Source organism: Botryllus schlosseri, chromosome 6 (assembly GCF_051294905.1).
Source record: "Botryllus schlosseri isolate E-star chromosome 6, Bs_hap1, whole genome shotgun sequence".
NCBI lineage: Eukaryota > Metazoa > Chordata > Ascidiacea > Stolidobranchia > Styelidae > Botryllus > Botryllus schlosseri.
The window spans coordinates 30,456,673-30,477,119 of record NC_137241.1 but is presented as its reverse complement, the minus strand read 5'-3'; the positions used below and the strand labels follow the sequence as shown (position 1 = coordinate 30,477,119).

General features: G+C 39.2%; 4 protein-coding genes across 4 annotated transcripts; all 4 read right to left on the bottom strand.

Annotated features, from left to right (window-relative positions):
* Nucleotides 1-1,178: 1,178 nt before the first annotated feature.
* LOC145440698 (mitochondrial peptide methionine sulfoxide reductase-like) lies at nucleotides 1,179-7,351 on the bottom strand. Its single transcript, XM_080318427.1, has 6 exons — nucleotides 7,223-7,351; nucleotides 6,418-6,499; nucleotides 6,252-6,321; nucleotides 5,295-5,418; nucleotides 4,467-4,604; nucleotides 1,179-1,439 (listed from the first exon to the last, which is right to left on the bottom strand). The coding sequence occupies exons 1-6, from the start codon at nucleotides 7,304-7,306 to the stop codon at nucleotides 1,263-1,265; spliced, it is 675 nt and encodes a 224-aa protein (XP_080174553.1). The 5' UTR covers nucleotides 7,307-7,351; the 3' UTR covers nucleotides 1,179-1,262.
* Nucleotides 7,352-11,519: 4,168 nt separating this feature from the next.
* Nucleotides 11,520-14,666, bottom strand: LOC145440705 (calmodulin-like protein 4). Its single transcript, XM_080318438.1, has 5 exons — nucleotides 14,604-14,666; nucleotides 14,377-14,548; nucleotides 13,388-13,485; nucleotides 12,368-12,458; nucleotides 11,520-11,712 (listed from the first exon to the last, which is right to left on the bottom strand). The coding sequence occupies exons 1-5, from the start codon at nucleotides 14,604-14,606 to the stop codon at nucleotides 11,618-11,620; spliced, it is 459 nt and encodes a 152-aa protein (XP_080174564.1). The 5' UTR covers nucleotides 14,607-14,666; the 3' UTR covers nucleotides 11,520-11,617.
* Nucleotides 14,667-14,962: 296 nt separating this feature from the next.
* On the bottom strand, nucleotides 14,963-17,961 carry LOC145440699 (OCIA domain-containing protein 1-like). The gene has a single exon (XM_080318428.1). The coding sequence runs from the start codon at nucleotides 17,008-17,010 to the stop codon at nucleotides 16,384-16,386; it is 627 nt and encodes a 208-aa protein (XP_080174554.1). The 5' UTR covers nucleotides 17,011-17,961; the 3' UTR covers nucleotides 14,963-16,383.
* Nucleotides 17,962-18,091: 130 nt separating this feature from the next.
* Nucleotides 18,092-19,932, bottom strand: LOC145440672 (UDP-N-acetylglucosamine--dolichyl-phosphate N-acetylglucosaminephosphotransferase-like). Its single transcript, XM_080318393.1, has one exon. The coding sequence runs from the start codon at nucleotides 19,736-19,738 to the stop codon at nucleotides 18,416-18,418; it is 1,323 nt and encodes a 440-aa protein (XP_080174519.1). The 5' UTR covers nucleotides 19,739-19,932; the 3' UTR covers nucleotides 18,092-18,415.
* Between the last annotated feature and the right edge of the window lie 515 nt (nucleotides 19,933-20,447).

Sequence of the window (20,447 nt, the reverse complement as noted above, 5' to 3'; positions counted from 1 at the left end):
AAAGGCTATGGTTAGGCTACGTGAGAAGCAGACTTGCACGGGACTGCTTGATTTTCAAAATGCACATCTATAACTACTCTTCAATACTATCAACTGAAAGTTCTTGAAAACTAACTATATTCAATTCTGAAGGAAGTTGAAAATTTTTGTTTCATTGGATCGGTTTTCAATGAACAAGTTTGTATTGGGAGTGGTTTTGACCCCCGACATCCACCCCGTGGCTACACCACTGGTAGTAGCGACGATACAGAGCTAGCAACTGCAAGTCAATAGCCCGATGATACACTTGACTGCGATTGTCGGATTGCTAGCCAACAATTGGCGAGCAGATTAATTTGTGCGTCACCTCGTATTGTATTGTTTCGCTGCGCTGTCATTCCTCGGGTTTGGTGCACCGATAGTATTCATTATTCACTTTATTGCCTCGCTGGCCTCACGTGACCGCACATCTGTTCTGACATCTGTTAAAAAGGATTTTCATATCTCTAAGAGACATTGTTAAACTATTGTATATATTGTGGTATTGTGTGTTCGCTGTTTACTGTAGGATAGCATGGAGGAGAAAAAAAAACGGGGGCGCAGACTAGATGACCTCATGGCGCCGTATCGCAACTCCATCGTCAAAGCATCTCGATGGTGCAGGCGAAAAAGAATATCATATCTCTCTCTCTCTCTCTCTAATAGTCTTTGCAACATTCTAGAACTTTTAAATATAACCATAAGTCTCCCAGTATGAGCGAGGATGACTAATTTTGTGATGGTTTCTCGTGTACGTTCGAGTTTATGCTTTTGAAACCCGGGTATAATTGGTTTCCATTAGAATCGTGGCAGTAAGATACGTCGGTCGCTGTATGAACGGATCTGCTGCGATACGCTACTACTTATCCCTCCAGTTTACCGGACCACGACATGGCATATCGATTCTCGCCTTCCGTCACATGCCGCCTCATTTTGTCGCTTGTTTTTCTGTATTTTCTTTTACTTTTCATTCAGGGCGCAATGTGCTCGTGCATGCCTCATCTTTACATCGCCGAGGCACAGGTTGGTGTGATTTCAAGGACTACTCTTCTCTACAAGTCGTTCGACAATCGACACCTTCCTATCTTTTTACTGCATCGCAATCTTGTTCGTTTGAAAAGATGAAATTCTTTATAAAACTGATACCGATACCCCAGAACTACAGATCGATTCTATTTTATTCACATGGAACTTTCCCGAGAATAAGAATTGGTAAAGAAATCACGCAATTGATTATTATTTATTCACAGTTCTGCCTTCTTCAATACCCCAACAGGACAGGACACCCCGGTCCCGGCCAGCCCGCAATACCCTCCCGGGTTCTTGTGCAAATACTGCTGGTGATAATCTTCTGCATAGTAGAAAGTGGCAGCTTTCTTGATCTCTGTCGTTATTTCGCCAAAGCCCTTCTTTGATAATTCCTAAAAACAAGAGGATGCATCTGCAGAGTCTGTGGTGGAGACAGAGGTAATAGTGGATTTTGCTTGCTTGATTAGTTCAAGTGGTTGTGATTGGACGTGCACAATTCTGAGAAACAGGGGAGCGAAAATGTTAAAACGCCCGGTCAGATATATTTAATCACCCAGAGACCGGTACAAAATACAAGTGAAAAACGGGTTAATTCTGGAAATGTTGCGAAAGTCAACCACAAAAAAGGGTATTTCGCCACAACCTCAGATACCAGGATATCTGCGAAGAAGTTAACCTATTTCTTTTATAGTCATTGCGATTGCGCATGTTTATTTGTTCCATTTGATGTTTTTAAAGGAATCAGTTTCCAATTGAACTGTCCTTCATTTCTATCTCGCCTTCTTACTCCTTTTAATTGTCTGATTGTAATCCTGATTATTTGATTATTACTGTTCTACTTTCCTATTCGTTTGCCTTTATATTTTCCTCGGTGCCGTTGTATCGTCCTCCATACCATCGAGCAACGGACGAGCGAGCACTATTGCGAATCTCACAATTGCTTGTATTACCATCTTAGTACTTTCAAAGCAATTCGGAAGTTCTCATTGTTTGATCTACAATTTGGGTTGCTTGATTCTATTGAAATACAAGACTGATACGCAAGGTTAGCGAGTCCAAGAGCAGATTCAGCTTAGCAGACAGGATTCGACGCCTGCTAAATCGGCACTCATTGACAACGGAGTGTCGCGTCGAAACAATTCGCAATAAGGTTGTCCGGAATCAATTCGCCAGGGAGTCTGGAAGCGATACGCATTGAAGCGAATTCAAGCTCATGGCTCTCCTCGGCTCGGGCGCGGGCATTCAGTCTACATTCAGGACTCTGCTGCCCGTCCTGGATTGATCACCTCTGCTTCGCATCGAATCTGCTACATCTTATGGTGTAACAAAGTTGAATGCTGTCAGCGACGCCTCTACGAAGTTTGCGACAGTAACACGATTCTCCCGACAACTATAGCTGTCATCAAGCACTTGAGTAAAACGTTCGCGTTGGAGCCGCATTCGATTCTCCGTCTCACCAACGTTCTCGACACTTGTAGAGCTGCCGGACGCCTCCCTACTATTCAAGGTGATTTATTCTCGTCACTAGCAGATTTGCTGGATGCCTCTGTACGATTGAATGTGATCTATTCTGATCACTAGTATAGCTTTGCTGAACGCTCCTCTGCCATTTTATGTGATTGGTTCTCGCCTGTAGGGTTGTTGAACGCTGCTTCACCATTCAAAGTGATTTGTTGAGCGTTCACGTTATCGGAGGTTATAGCTTCTAATGCGAAAGATATTTGCCATTTAACTATGCCCTTGTGTATTGACATGACTCGGCAGTTCTGAACACTTGTAGAGCTGCTGGACGCCTCTCTACCATTCAAAGTTGACTTATTCTCATCACTAGAGAGTTGCTGGACGCCTCTGTATGATTGAATGTGATTTATTCTGATCACTGATATAGATTTGCTGAACGCCTCTGCCATTTTGATCTGATTTGTTCTCGCCAGTAGGGTTGCTGAACGCTGCTTTACCATTTCAAGTGATTTTTCGAACGTCCGTACGATCCAATACGATGGACATTTTTCATTTATCTTTGCCTTCAATTATTGAATGATTATTACTCTTGCATTAGTCGGGATGGAATCGTCCGTACGCCGTTAAACCACATTTCTCTGACCTAGTCGCTTATCTTGATGACTTCCATCGAACTATTCTTTGCTTCGGAATTGACTGGACGTGATATGCAGACTTAATTGACATTCCTTTTCACTCCAAACCCCATGGTTCTCGGAAGATGTTAAACCACCACGCAGGAACGTTTTTGATTCCGAATTTATGTGGTCAAAGATCAGATTGACGCATGCATCTAGAGTATTGACTGGTCTGAACATTAACTTGTAAATTTTGTACATTGGTGCAATTCTGTTGACTGGGTTCAGTCAAATGGGGGAGTGTTTGCGATTGCGCATGTTTATTTGTTCCATTTGATGTTTTTAAAGGAATCAGTTTCCAATTGAACTGTCCTTCATTTCTATCTCGCCTTCTTACTCCTTTTAATTGTCTGATTGTAATCCTGATTATTTGATTATTACTGTTCTACTTTCCTATTCGTTTGCCTTTATATTTTCCTCGGTGCCGTTGTATCGTCCTCCATACCATCGAGCAACGGACGAGCGAGCACTATTGCGAATCTCACAATTGCTTGTATTACCATCTTAGTACTTTCAAAGCAATTCGGAAGTTCTCATTGTTTGATCTACAATTTGGGTTGCTTGATTCTATTGAAATACAAGACTGATACGCAAGGTTAGCGAGTCCAAGAGCAGATTCAGCTTAGCAGACAGGATTCGACGCCTGCTAAATCGGCACTCATTGACAACGGAGTGTCGCGTCGAAACAATAGTCAATTTACCAGCGAACAGAGTTGGCTGTAGAAATTTCCGGTTTATATGTCTTCTTTCTCGGATCCGAAAATCAGCGTTGGGATGACTCCAGTCACGACTTGACTCGATTCACTTTGCAAAAAATTACTGGACTTGACTCTGCGTTTTAGAAATGTATCTGTATATCAAACAGCTGATAAAATGTGATGACTTTGAATCAGTCCATCTGGTTCAAATTGTGACTTGACTCGATGAGTCGAAAGTGGTTGGGAACTGGTTTAGACAATAAAAACTTTCCTAGGCAAAACCACGTGGAATAACTACTTTTCTACTTACTTGGAAATCGCTACTAGTAGAAATTGATGACATTACTTCCACTTGAGTACCAACGATAACTTGTTTGACTATCTCTTCTACTACAGATAAAAGACAGTTTCTGGCTTGATTATCTCCAGTCATGCGCAATGACTCGAGTGCAGGTCGAGTCTGTACAGAGAGTGAGTCAAGTCGAGACATTTTTCATATTTCAGAAAATGACTCGAGTCAACAAAAAATTTTGAGTCGAGTCAGGACTAGAGCCATTACAACCCTGAGTAGAATGGCAGAAACCTTTTGATAAGCATCCCGAGAAGCATCTGCCAGCGACTTCTGCTCGTCGTCGTAGTAATAAATACCGGAACGATACTGACTCCCACGGTCGTTCCCTTGGCGATCTCCTTGCGTTGGGTTGTGGTTCTCCCAGAACGTCTACAAATATTTTATATTTCACGCTTGCACAAAGCACACTCCAAGTCACACTTGGGGACAGTTGGATAACTCTAGTTTTGTAATTAGTGTAAAATACGGGTAATGTAATTATAAGGTAATTTGTGAAATGTTTCGATGCTCTCATGTTAATTCTGATTTAATTTCTGGTTTTCCTGAAACCCTACAGGAGAACTGTATCATGAGAAGCGAACCACGCTAGGTATAGAAATATCTGCCATTCTCATACGAGAATCAACTATAGTTTGTTATGAACTGAGCTTGATTGTTATGACAGTTCTTTCGAAGCCGGAATTCAATTAAGTTTTCGAGTATTTGCGAATTCAGTAACTTAATTTTAATCTAATTTGTGAAATGTTCCCTAATTTGAATTCTATTCTCAATTCTGGTTTTCCTGAAAATGTTACAGATCTGTGTATTGCGAAACGAGTCAAGCTTGCTGCACAGACATTTGCCATTCTCGTGATGATGAACTCTGATTTGATATGAACTGAATATGATTTTGTTGTATTTCTTCCAAATGCGGAATTGAAATCAATTTCAAAGTTTTTGTGAATTCACTCATTCTAATTTTAATCTAACTATGAAAAACCATGCAGCTATCATTCAAAGTGTTATCTGGCTTGGAAAAGCTGTAAATTTTCCAGATGTTCAATTGTGTTCTCAGCAAACCTTTAGCAACTGTGCGTAGGTAATCTTCTCTGGTTCATAAACAACCCGAACAACCTCTGCGTGGCCAGTTTTTCCGCCGCACACCTCACGGTACGTTGGGTCGTCTGTGCTGCCGGCTGAATATCTGGGAAAACAAATCTCAATTTGTGGGTTTTCAGACTGAAGGAACGCGCTGATCATGTGATGGTTAACATTTCGATTTTGAGTTGACCAAGTATTTATCATTGGTGCCAAGTAGAAATAGGAGTAATGTCATAAATTCAAGTACAAGTAGAATTGTGTTTTCCAAGCAAGTAAAAATCAATCGAGGGCTGGTTTGACATAAAAAACACCGCCCAAGTCAAAGCATTCATCATTGGCACTCAAGTAGAAGTAGGATTAATGTATCAAAATTCAACTGTAGTACAAGTAGCATTTCCAAGTTTAAATAATAAAGTAAGTATTCTAGGTCTGGTTCAGCTCAAAACTGTGAAGTATAAGTAGTCTAAAATCATAACCAAGTAGGTAGTGCAAGTATGTGGAACCTACTTAAGTACTCGGAAAAAGTACGGCGCTAGAGCATTAGGTCTGTTCAAAAAGAACTTTTTTTTCAAATTATACTGGCTACTTAATAAAACTGCTAGGTTTCCTAATCTAACAATTTTATGAAGAAGCCAGTAAAATTTGAAAAAAAGAAGTTATTTTTGAACAACCCAAATGAGCATGCACTGGCTGAAATTTTTACAAATGAGTTCAGAGCATTCATCATTAGTAATATCGTAAAATTCAACTCAAGCACAAGCAGCATTTCCAAGTAAGTGAAAAAGGTATTCTAGGTGTAATTTTGCCTAAAAACTATCCAAAGTGGAAGTCGATAAAATCTACATGAGTACCGTACCGGTACTCCGAAAAAATAGTACTTCCTTACTGAACACCTCTGAATTTTGATACAAGCCGGTAAAAGATAGGTTATCTCACCCCACTTGAGTCGAATAGACTCCGTTCAATTTCCAGTATTTTTGTTCCACACCCCAGAAGCAGCCCATACCTGCAATAGAAATGAGGCGTCAGATTATTTGGTTGATAAAAATATGCAATGGCTCAATATCAAAGTCACAACATATCAATTTAATTAGAAACTAACCAAACATGGCCAACTTGGTGTGATCCGGAAAAGGCTCCTTCAATGAGTTTCCGTTTACTGCATGAGTCATGGCTGTGAAAGTCTGAAAATATGGTCAAACCGAATGAACTCAATTCAAAAACAATTGGCAGTATACACTGTGAAATATTGTTGTTTGTCTCTACTCTTCACTAAATACACCAAATCACATGACATAGGATGTAATATGTAGGCTAGGGTTCCGGATTCCGAGGATTCACTGATTAAATTGTTTTATTTATTCATTTTTTTCATGTTAAATAAAATTTTGTTTCTCTTTTGATACAAAACACTGTATTACATATATATTCTCTGAAGATCACACATAACTTTATGACCATATCGTCTTTACCTTTCTCTCCCTCTCTATTACATTCAAATAAATTGTAATACAAGATGTACGTATTATTGCAATAAACTTTTTACAACGTACATTCATATTTGCAACATATAGGTTTGTGACCAATGTTCCCTCTAATTTTTCACGAGTCTGCACGCACACACCAATTCACTTTGCGGTCCCTTAGACAACAGTGCGTAACGACTAAAAAAAGGTCATCACTTCGGATTTGTTGTGCGCAGCTTAGATTTTCTGTGCGCAGAGACCGTGTCAGCACTGCGCAATTGCGCAGCTTAGAGGGAACATTGTTTGTGACCATTTCACTTTATTATTTTCCCTTCATTTGGAGATGAACTTCTGACCGTCTGCCATAATACAGATAGTCAACAAGAGAGTGTAAAGATTACATTGACATTCACAAATGAAGGCAATTTATATTAAACTTACTTCTCCGCCTGTAGAGTACGATCCGCCCATAACAGGCCCACGGAATAGATTGATGAGCAAGAGGGCACGAGTTAACCGTACCATCTAACGACAGACTAAGTGAGAGAGAGAGAGCCAAAGACTGAAATAAATAATCAAATACACATTAACATTTGCTAGGTAAACACAACAATCTGTTGAAACTTATCAGTAAATCGGGCTCATCAAGATTCAAGTCTGCTTTGTACAGTGGTCTTTGCATGGCGAGTAAACATGCCCACTACTTGGATATCCTAACCATGCGCCAGAGAAGTTCAACCCTGACAACTTTCACACTATCGATCAGGAAAATGCGACTGCCCATATGCTTCGTGCGCGGTGCTAAAAGTATCTCAACGGTTGCCAGTAAACTCGCCCCAAAGTAAATTCGGCCCGTCGAATTCGGCCCTCGGTCACTTTGGCCGTCGGTGAATTCGGCCCTCGGTGAATTCGGCCCTCGGTAAATTCGGCCAGGGCCAGAGTAACAACAACAGTTACAATAATACCATTATCTAACCTGAACCCTAACCCAAATCCTAACCTAACCCTAATCCTAACCTAATCCTAACCTAACCCTAATCCTAATCCTAACCTAACCCTAATCCTAACCTAACCTAACCTTAACCCTAATCCTAACCTAACCCTAACCTAACCCTAATCCTAACCTAACCCTAATCCTAACCCTAACCTAACCCTAATCCTAACCCTAACGCTAATCCTAACCCTAAACCTCCAAATCACTTGATAATATTATAATTATGTAATATAATACACATTATTAGTTCGTAATACAATTTCACACAATGTTCTCCGAGGGCCGAATATACCGATTGAATTCGGCTGTCGGTAAATTCGGCCCCGTAAACATCGGCATATATATATACATATATATATTTATACGCATACCCTGTTCTCCAAATCACTTGATAATAATATAATTATGAAATTAATTCACAATAATAGTTGGTAATACATTTTTATAAAAAATTCTCCGAGGGCAGAATTGACCGAGTAACCAGTGAATTGACCGGTGAATTCGGCCGTCGGTAAATTCGGTCCCCGTGAATATCCGCGCTATCTCCCGTGATTACGCGATCTACGCATACCCTGACATCCAAATCACTTAATAATAGTATAATTATGTAATTATTTCATGTTAACGGTTGGTGATACATTATAATACAATATTCTCGGTGGGCCGAATTTACTGATGTAATGACCGAATTTGCCTGGGCCGAATTTACTTTGGGGCGAGTTTACTGGCAACCATCTCAACTCAATGTTCAGTTTTTGTTTATTTTATAACGTGACCAGTAGACCGTAACTTTTACGTAATGAATAAATTTCTGGGCGGAAGTTCGTTTCACAATGATTTCATCATTTCAAAACACCACAAGATAGTGATACAATGGAAAGACAGGAAGGTGTGGCCTTTTCATCATCACCGAGATGTCTTATTGGACTCGAACTTGCCCTGGAAGAGTCGCATTCTGTCGCTAGAATCACGAAACTGGTCTGTCATACCGCCTAGCCGCTACATGCCGCTTTGGGATCTCCCGTTATTCCAATGGAAGTTACAATATTGCATCATCTGCTGAGGTAATATAATTGTTAGTGCACTTTCGCCAGCTGCAAAACTACAACATCCGGTTCTCCGTATCATGATGACCAGGCCCCCAAAGGGCCCTATGATCTGGCTGCTCAGAAAATTCGGTGACCAGTATCAGTTTTACTATTTCATCATTTCAAAACCTAAACAAAAAAGATATGTGCATAGAAATTGCCAAGTTTAAGTGTAAGTTTCGTAGTGGTCGCTGCCCGACTTCTTCATCTCTGAATCAAAAGCGCATTTATTACAACACACGCGCGTCGTCTTCGTCCTACTACCAGGGTTGTAATGACTCGAGTCATGACTCGACTCGAGTCCGACTCGAGTCACGATTTTCTGATGACTCGACTCGACTCGAGTCATTTTCTCAAAATACGGAAATGACTCGACTCGACTCGAGTCAATCTTTGTATTGACTCGACTTGGACTCGAGTCATTGCGCATGACTCGAACCAAGTCATATGACTCGATGCTCAGACGGCTTAGACCAGGGGTGGGCAAACTACGGCCCGCGGGCCGCATGCGGCCCTCGACATCGTTCTGTGCGGCCCGCGAGAGTCTATAGAAACTTATCAAAAATATTGATAAAATGCATACTAAAATTCGAATTAAAATAACTTGATTAACCTATTTCTTAGTATGTTTCACCATAATAATTCTAAGACAGTGGTTGTCAAACGGAGGGGCGCACCCTCCTTGGGGGGGTCGTGAAAGCATCTGAAGGGGACGCAAAGCTGAGCTCAACAGAAATTTTTTCGCGCTTCGCGCGATTTACATACAGTTATAGGGTAAATACTTCCTATTTTACTTTTATGTTCAATTTCTGGCACGACAGCCCGATCTCAAGGCCCACGCAGTTTAAAAGGTTTCAACTGGTAAGCATCACAGAACTCCTAAACGACATTGACATAATTCGGATCACTAGTGTGATTTCAGATTGGCCAGTCCAGTTTTAATTATTTCAGTGGTGTGCTTATAATAACGATTCGCGCGTGTCTTGGGTAGATTCGTTCTCTGTATGCGTACAATTAGGGGATTTATATTTTATCTACACATAGTAGAAGCGTGTATGAAGCTGACATGGTTATGATGCTGTCAGCATTGTGTGTCCTGGAACTGTACCAAAAGTGGAATTGGTAAATCTATGAACAGATCGCTGCTCACAGATTTAAATTTTAATCCCGTTCTGAGATTCGGGACAACCGATAAATTGGATATTGCGGTCGAACAGCCTATGAAATCTCGCCACTGTTTCTCACGCTTGTCCGATATCATCAAAGTATAATGTTTGGCTTGCATTGAATCAGCATATATATTATCTCCATGTCATCACTATGTGATATAATCAAACACCACTACTGCGTTTTGGTGTATAGTACCAATTTTATATAGTGCGGCCCGCGAATGGATTCAGATGTCGAATGCGGCCCGCGAGCTCAAAAGTTTGCCCACCCCTGGCTTAGACCGACATTTGCTTGTAATTTCGAAGAGAAATAAAGTAACCACACTCTTGGTATTTCGTCTATTGGTACTGGTACTTGAAAATGCGACCAGAAACTGCTAAAAGTGAAGAAAATTAGTATATTATAAATGCAAACCATTCGATATCACCAAACAGAGGTATAAAAGTGGGTTTAACAAGACTTTGACTGGAAACTGAGCAGTCAACACAATGACTTGGACTCGGACTCGAGTCATAATACCATGACTCGGACTCGACCCTCTTATCGATGACTTGGACTCGGACTTGACTCGGTGGAGAAGTGATAATGACTCGACATGACTCGAGTCAAAACTACAAAAGTGAGATTGACTTGTGACTCGGAGCCATATGACTTGGTTACAACCCTGCCTACTACCAATACCATATGGCCAGCATAAAAACACATTTAGGGGGGAGATTATAAAGTTAGCTTATCCGGGAGAATGCTAATTGTCTGAATGAAAATCTTATCGTGGCGCATGAAGTTGGATAAAATTTCACGTGAGTTGAGGGTTATCCTTAGTCTCCTGGTGAAACTTTTAATCCAGCGAAGTACGTTGCTACAATTAATAGTTTTTAATCAGACGATTAGCATTCTACAGGATAAGGTAACTTTATGATCTCCGTCCCAAGCATGCGATACCGCTACTTCCGAACGATATTTCGACGACAACCCGATATAGTCGTCAAGCATGGGCAATTGAACATCCGATACATGCCACCTTTTTTTTGTCATTTGTCCATTAATATTATCTTCTTTTACTTTTCATTCAGTGTGTGTCTGATTTCGAAGACTAATCCAAGTCGTTTCGACGCCTGCCTATCTTTCATTGTATCGCAGTCTTATGGTGTATTGAAATGATGCAAATCGTAGCAATAAATTGAATTGTCAAAATACGAACAGGCTCTACTGAATGAATACCAGTCAGTAGCTGAGGTTACCGGACCACGATCTGATATATTCAATGTGCATGCCTCTTTCTTTACATCGCCTAGGCCTACTTCATAGACAACTCCAAGTCGCCGCGACACCTTCCTATCTAATCATTGTATCGCAATCTCGTGCTGTTTTGATCTAATGAAATTAATAATAAACCGATACTGTGCGTCTTCCTTGCTGCTCCTCAGCTGAGGCACGGCTTCTTGTTGACGTGACTATTTTCCATCTGATGACAAAATGCAGAAGATTGCTAGAAATTAATATATTTATCGGATCACAGAAAAATATTGCAAACACTGACAGTTGATTGAAGAAATACTATTGTAAGAAAAATGGTATCAAGATCTAATATTCCACAGGAGTCTGAATCATCCTCACAAAGTCATGGTACTGCACTGTGCCGTTGGGTCGCACGTTACCAGCTCGGAAGATCTGTTCGACTGCAAAAAAGCGGATTTGTTATTAATCGATATTGTATGCTATATGTATGTTGCAGCGATAAGTGCAGAGGTATTAGTTCCTGGGAGTAGAAGTATAGCTAACCTAAGTATTATTGGTTTAGCTGGCTGGCTACTTAACCTGGGAGCCTCGTTCTCCTGGTGAGATCTTCTCAAGACGCAGATATTACACAAGACATACGAATATATTTCAGACGTTGATACAAGTAGGTTTAGCAAATGAGTCTAGCTGATTCTCTCGAATCAGGGGTTTTATACTAGAGCCAAGTTCTCCGGGATGCGATACATTCATGGTTGGATGATCACTATATCCCTGCAATGTATATCAGGGTTGTTCAAAAATCTATTATTTTTTCACAAATTTTACTGCCTACTCCAAGAAGTTGTTAAGTTGTCTAAAAAAACTAATTCGTCTCAATTCTAACTCATAGAATTGTAGTTCTTGGGAGTAAAAGCTTTTGGATTTATCAATATAGTATTTACGACGGGAAATTCTTTCCTAATTATAGAATCACGCACCGTAAACTACATACTAGTTTTTTCCATTACAAAATTTTAAGCGAAATTTGAATAAAAAGTAATTTTTGAACAACCATAATATATATTGCTGGAGATTTTCTACTCTATTATCCCGCACCTTCTTTTGCAGACATTCTTTCCCCAGTCCTCATCAATATCGTTCTCAGATAGGAGGCTGGAATGCTGCCCTTGCCTCTCTCGTCAGAGAGCTGAATAAATACACGATATATTCATATTCATACATCACACACCACAATTTGCAGCAGGGTATTGACTATGGCTGGGCACAATGACTCGAATCTGAATGAAGTATCGATTCTAAGGATTTGAGTCGTGAGAGATTATTTTTTGGAGTACCACTAAGAGTTAATTTACCAATGATAATTAAAGTGTCAATATTATTTTCCACTGTGGAATTCTGTGAACCTCGATTGGTCATATCGCAGCATACGAAACATGTAGTGCAAAGCTATATATATTAGGGGAAATGACATGTAAAGTCGTGATTGCTCGAAAAATACCAAATCATCTTTACTTTGACGTAGAACTGGCATTATGTTGTTTGTAAAAATAAAATAAAAAGGTACATATTTGAATTTGTCACATCATTCATACGGTTGTGACGTCAGAATGATAGATACTCGAATAGACTCTAAGCCTCAGACAGACAGACAGAAGTTTATTTCCAGATGTAAGAAAGTAATGCTGTGAAATGGTGGCCAGCGATACGACCATTGGGTCTTCAAGTCAGCTGGTCACCTCATACATTAAACAGACAGTCATATATAGGCCAACATGCAATACCAATTACATATAACCCATATATGTATATCTATAATTAATGATTTGGCATATCACTGCTGTCAATCTAGCTATATAATAAACAAGTAACTAAACAATTGGGAAAATAACAAGTAAACAGTACAAACGGTAACAAACTCTCAATGGTATGAGAATGAAGAAATTAAACAATAGCAATTAGGTTATGATTGCAAGAGCTGCTTTTTATAATGATATTTAAATCCGTTAAAAGACATATTTTTTAATTCAAGTGCTCGATTTTGCTCAACGCTCGGCACTAGTCGTCGGATCGAGTCAACAAGAGAGAGAGAGAGAGAGAGAGTAAACAGCATCGTACCTTGAACGCTTCCAAGATCTCAGACGTCGCGTCCTCGTTGGATAGTTGCTTGTACATGATTGTTAGAAACTCGGAAAAATCCATTTCGTCGCTCGATTCTAAAAAAGATTAAAATCTTTCAGAGGGATACTGGGTGCTGCTGGTCATGAGAGACAGACAGAAAATATAAAGATTGGTCAAGACTAAAAATATTAACTAGAGATGACAGTATCAGTGTTGTATGGCTCGACTCGCGTTCTTTTGTTGACTGGATCCGAGTCTATTTGTGTCTTTACCGGAATTGTACTAGAGTCATTGCACATGACTCGACCAAGTCATACAACTAAATACGGAAAGGCAGGTATTTCACTGTAACTTGGCAGAATAGTAAATGCTATTTCGTTTATCAATACTGATATTTCCAATATAGGGCCAGAAACTATAAAGAGTGAGGAAATTAGTATATTATGAATGCGATATCACTAAAGCAGAGTTGTGAAAAAGTGACTTGAACATGCCCTGAACTCGAACTGAATATAATGGCTCGAGTCTCAACACTGTGGTCCTCGGACCTGAGCCTATTCTCCCCGACTTGCGACTTGGTGGTGAATTCAAAACGACTTGACTTCACTCGAGTCAAAACTGTAAAAGTGAGGTTGACTTGTGACTAGGCGCATAACCCTATTTTTTGAATAAACATGTTAAGAGGTGAATAAATGTATTATGAATGTGAGGCGTTCGATATCGCCAACAAGCTTAAAAGAATGAACCCTTCGAGCCCGACTTGGATTTATACTTGACCCGTTGCTCCCTAACTTGGACTTGCCTCGGTGGGGAATTGAAAATGACTTTGACTCGAGTCAAAACTGTAACAGTCAGTGACATTGACTTGTGACTTGATCACAATTCTGCAAGCTAATAGGGAAAAGGGGAAATACAACCATTCTTAAATTTATGCATCAGTTGTTGGATAGCTATTTCATTTAAATAAATCAGGATGTAAGATTTACTTTTTCCAGCACTTTTCAGATGTTCGGCAATTTCTTTTTTCGTGGGACTCGATCCGAGCGACCTCATGACAGTGGTGAGGTCACTGGAGCGTATCCTCCCGTTCCTCTTCTTGTCGTAGAGACTGAAACATTCTCGGAATTCGGCAATTTGCTCTTGCGAAAGATAGCGGGCCTGTTAGAAAAACGGCGTTATTCACTTCACACGAAAGAAATTATCGAGCACTCACCATTTTTGGCAATTGTTGACAGAAACTGCTTATTCAGTACCGTAAGTAATAGCGGCTGGAAAATTGTAAAGAGAATTCGAATAAAGAATGCAAACGCGGCGGTATCGAGGCAAAAGAACACGAATTTGACAAGATTTAAATGATATCAGAACTAGAACCACACCGATTGCCAAGTCAAGATCACAAATATCGATATCTGCAGGAGAGGTAACTAAATATCTGCAATTTTAATGATGCCACATGGTACCAGGGAGTTAGAGAAATATAATCTGCGACTGATAGACTGGGAATATTCATCGATTTCTTATAGATTACAAAAGTTTTCCAGATGCAACATTTTCTAGTTTATTTTGTATCCAATACGGTAATAACAATGGCTGGAAAGCCGTTCAAATAAAAGCACTTGAGCTAGATGCGATATCTTTTGAATATTGGCCGAATAAATCGGGGTTATCAGTAAATCTGACATCGATCGGGCTCTAATTAGAGTGTCAAATCTTTAACATATGAGAAGCAACAGCTCAATTGAATATTAATTATACATTTTGTGTCAAAGTTTGGCTAGGCCATGACTTCCTCACACTTTTCGAGCAAGAACGAACGGCAAAATTGAGTGATTCAATTATTAGGCTTTGAGTCGAGTATTCGAGTCACAGCCTATCACTCATTGTCACGCCAAAATATTTTGGATGTGCAAAATTCAGAAATGAATCTTTTATGTAACCAAATAGAAATGAAAGCTAGATTTAAGCCACATACAGATCATTTAGTATTTTTTCAAACATAACTACGTCATTGAACTCTGTGATGACAATGCTGTGGGTTGCTCAAGACTCCTAAGAAATGTCATTTCTGCTAACGTGCGCAGAAGGGGGTATAAAAAATACAAAAATGACTTCTTTTCTCAAACTGTACTGGCTAATTGATAAAATTGTTAGGTTACCTAATTTAAGCCTACACACAAAATTTGGTTCAATTCCAGCCAGCAGCCGCATTGCTACAGGAGTACTAAGTTTCTATTTATTATATAAAAATAAATGAACAAAATTTTAAATTTTCTGTTCACCTCATGAAAGTGTTAGGTTGTCTGTCTATAGAAACGATGCTCACCAAATTTGGCTCAATTCCAACCACTGGAAGCAGAATTATAGCCGTCGAAAAATTTTGGATTTGAATAAAATAGTATTTACGGTGACCAATTCTTCAATTATTTATTATTGGTGTGCCCACAGTATACTACTTCATTAAAATCCAAATTTTTCAACATTAATAACTTCGCTTCCGCTAGTTGGAATTGAGCCAAATTTGATGAGCATCGTGTCAATAGACACCCTAACACTTTCATGGGGTGAACAGAAAATTTCGAAATTTTTGTTGATTTATTTTTATAAAATAAATATAAACTTCGTACTCCTGTAGCAATGCGGCTGCTGGCTGGAATTGAACCAAATTTGGTTTGTAGGCTCAAATTAGGTAACCTAACAATTTTATCAAGTAGCCAGTACGATTTGAGAGAAAAAAGTCATTTTTTAATACTCCTAGTGCGCAGTTTCAGACGTTGCGATACAACTAATCAAGGTTTCAAGGCTCTCATGTTGAAAAAGATATTACAACTCTTAGTTGGGAGGGGCATATAATTTCAGTACTCGAAACAATCGTCTCTACCTACTCGACTCAAATCATTTCAATTAATACTCGAATTGAGAATCATTGCGGCCAACCCCTAGTCTAGATCCATTCACATCTATTTGATCAAAACGAGACAATGAGGGTCACAGTTTCATCCGTCAACAATCTCGTCGCCGTATTTGTTATATCGTTTGTTTCTGGTCGATGCATCATTTGATACTACATCAACCGTTTCAGAGTCAGATTGTTTCGGTCTAATGTTCGTCGGTTCGTTATTTCTGTTGCGACGTCGTAATTCTTCGTAGGTAACAAACTTTTTCTGTGACACAACGTTTTCTTTTGGCAAATCGGAAAATGCAGTTTCAGCTGGCGATGATTCTACCTCAAATTGAACCGGGTCTTCGACCTGATCGTTCAAACCTTGAGGACCTTTTTGTTTCATAAGCTCCAGTTTTTGACGTAGCGGCGAATCTGCTGGTAAATCCGATAGAAGTCTTTTGTGTATGGTAGGAAGATACGTTATTCTGCCTACGACATTTCCCATAACACCAGAGACTGCAGTGAGCATTAGTCTTGACGGTATGCTGAAACGTTTAGTCAATAACGCCGTGACTGAACCAGCCAGAAAAGCAAATGGATATCCACGGTGCCAGGCTGATTCAAAACGTAATTGCTTCATTAATTTTGCCTCCTCGTCCGTTAAGGAAGCCGGATGGAACATATCAGGTCGAACAAATGTGTCGTTTTGCTGGAAATTTCCATTCTCACTAGACGCCATAGTAAGAGTCTGTGCGAATAAATACAAAAAAGTTGACAATGCCTACTATTTTCACTATAAAGTCTACAGGCTGAACTTTACAATGCAATAAGCGACTGCTAGGGGGTAATAATTCAAGGTTGATAGTTGGGTTGCACACACTCTATTTGATTCTTGATATGCTAATTATTAGAGGTGGTCAGTACCAAAGTACATTTACTGGCTACTTGATTACGTTGTTGGGTTGCCTTAAAACTCTGCACACCAAATTTGGGTCACTTCCAACCTGTAGAAGCGTTACTACAAGAGAAGGAAGTTTTGGATTTAATAAATGAAAAATACAACTGAAAATTTTTCAAATTTCACTGGCTACCCGCTCAATTGCAACAGGTAGAAGCAAAGTTATTGGGATAGAACATTTTGGATTTGAGAAAAAAAGTACTTACCATGGGAAATTCTATCATCATAAAAAAAATATTTTTTGTTATACATTGTTTTTAGACAACCTAACAATTTCATGAGGTAGCCAGTAAAATTTGAAGTTAATTGTGTCAATACAATGATAAGACATTGCCTGCTATTTTTAATGATCTTGAAATACAAAGTCTACAGGCAGACTGGTCGAGATACTTAAAATGTATAGTGCGACAGATAGGGGGGCTGGGGGCTACAATTCAAGGTTGACATGTGAGTTCGATACACTGCAATTAATTCTTGATGTGCTAATAGCCAGGGCCCAGGGGTAGTTGGTACCAAAGGAGGCTACTTTAGTAAAATGAAGTATACTAACAATGTCGACTCATTCGGTACTTCAGCAAAAGTTTTTGAAGTTAGAGTACATTTTACATATGTCAAGTAGAAAAGTAAGCAGTGTTTCGACAGATTTACTCATGTAACGGAAATTTTGATAGCAAATGGCCAATGTAGCTCATTATAACAGCAACAGAATATAATATTCAAAATTGCAATAAAAGCGGATATGATGATGTAAATTGCGACTCAAGCACAATTTGAAGTAACGATTTCCAAGACACGCCAAGATTGCTTCAATTGAAAGCAGAAAATGATGATCTAAGCAGGCTACCTAAATAGGTGCAAGTAGTTTTGCTTAAAAAAATTGTCGAGTGAAAGTAGTTCAAAGACATAACCACTCAAGTAGTACAAGTACACAAAACCTACTTGAGTAATATAAAAAGTGGAAGTACTTTATTACTGACCACCTCACGATCAAATTATTAAGAAATTAGCAATGCCCAATATACTTGATACAACACGAGTTTCAAGTCTCAGACTGTAGTTTTACCATGGCTTGAAAATCACTCGTTCAGATTTCTAAATTGTGGCATTATATACATTAGCCTACATGTTTTTTTAATAGGAATTAGCAATTATTGTATTCATTTCATTAAAAAGGTGAATCATTCAGTTAAAAAAAGTACTTGCTCGCTTCGTAACGGATGAGAAATGCGATAATTGAACACGAAAATTGGAACAGTAAAAGGAGAACAGTTAGCGATCGTTCATGCATAGGCCCGCATAATTTCAAGAACAAATTATTCAAAGTAAAATTGCTACATTCTATAAACGCACCATCTTCACCGACATTCGCTTTTACGCAATTCAGCCCAAAAACATCCACAATTCTCAAAATCAGCTTCCCGGGCAAATTCAGTTCGTTTTCCTTAAACTTGGCAAAACTCATACCGACTTTATCCAACTCTTTATTGTACTTGGGTAATCGATGCCTCGGGCACGGTATGAATCCAAATATTTGCGGGGCCGAATACACGAAATTTATGACTTGCGGCAAAAAGAACAGCAGCATCGTTTTGCTGAAATGACCCAAAATACCGACGACAGCAAACGTCATCCCCGCGAAATAACAATAAGTATCACCAACAAAAACCGCAGACGGATACCAATTATGATACAATAATGCAAGACTGGCACCTAAAAACGGCAGCATGAAGTATAACGAAAATGTATGATTTGAGGAATTTTCACCCGATAACTCAATCACATTATGGAATATGATAGAAATCGCTATCACAACGGACTGTCCTACTTCAAGGCCATTGATTCCACTTAAAATATTGATCGCATTTGTGCAGAATACAGCAAGCATTCCCATGTACACGTAGTACATAATTCCTAAATTCATTTGTGCACCAAGTATAGCTCTCAGCGGTATTGGCACTACAATGTATGTATTTCCGTTGTTGGCATAATATACCATCAATAACGGCAGTGTAGCAATAGTTGGCAACCAGAGTTTATGCCTCCATTTCAGATTCAACACATCGTCCGCAAATCCAAGAAAAACCATACAACAAGTTGCGAGCAACGCCCCCAAAAATTGGATGAAATATTTGTTGTGAAACTCAATCTTCGTGACATCGCCATTGAGAAATGGTACCGGGATGAACAGGAACATTGTGACCAAATAAATAGCTCCGGTAATGACTCCCATGGCTTCTGGAACCTTTGCATTTGAATTTTTGTTCAAGTCTTTTCCGAATAAATTTGCTCGAACGAAAATATCCTTGAAATTGGGGATGGCTCGGATGGTCGCAATAAAACATATCATTGAATAGAATACGTTGATCACCAACGGCTCCATTATTAAATTTCTGAAATCGAGATGCAAAAAGATAATGAATGATTGGTTTTCAAACATCAAGTTGTAGTTCTGAGAGGTGCGGGTCGGGTTTTGCAACAAGCACCAATGCTTTTTGCTGTTTAAAGTCATTCGTTATATTTCGTATTTCAATCAATTCAGTATATATTCGTGCAGATAACTTGATAAACAAGAGGACAACTAGAAAACTTTCATCTTTTAGTTAGATTAGAATTTACAGCTACACAGTTTTTCCAAATTAGATTAGAATTATAGAATTCACGAAAATTTGGGCATCGAATGAAGTTCAGTTCATATCAAATCAGAGTCGATTCTTATAAGCATGAGCAGAGCAGAGCAAATGTCTGTACATGTACTTGTACAGCAGTTAAGCTTGGCTCGTTTCGCAAGATACCCTACTGTTTGCCTTTGCCTGTGTAGCATTTTCTGGAGAATCAGAAATTAGACTAGAGTTTAAATGAGACCGTGGAATAGAATCATTTTATAAATTAGATTAGTATAAGGTTACCGGTATTTCGGTCTAATTAGACAACTAGACTTATCTAGAAACTAGAATTATTGTTTAGTTGTCCAAGACTGTGTTGATGCAGCAATATTGCGAGTTGGCAGATATTTGCCTTGCATAGCGACATCGAGTGTATGTTTTCAAGCAACCATCGATGTACGCATTTCAGTTCTGTCATTCAGTTCAGTTTATAAAAAATTTTCATCAATTCAAAACACCACAAGACTGCAATATGATGAAAAGATAGGTAGATGTCGAAACGACTTGGATTATTGTTTGAAATCAGACACCGACCCGGGCCTAGGCGATGATCAT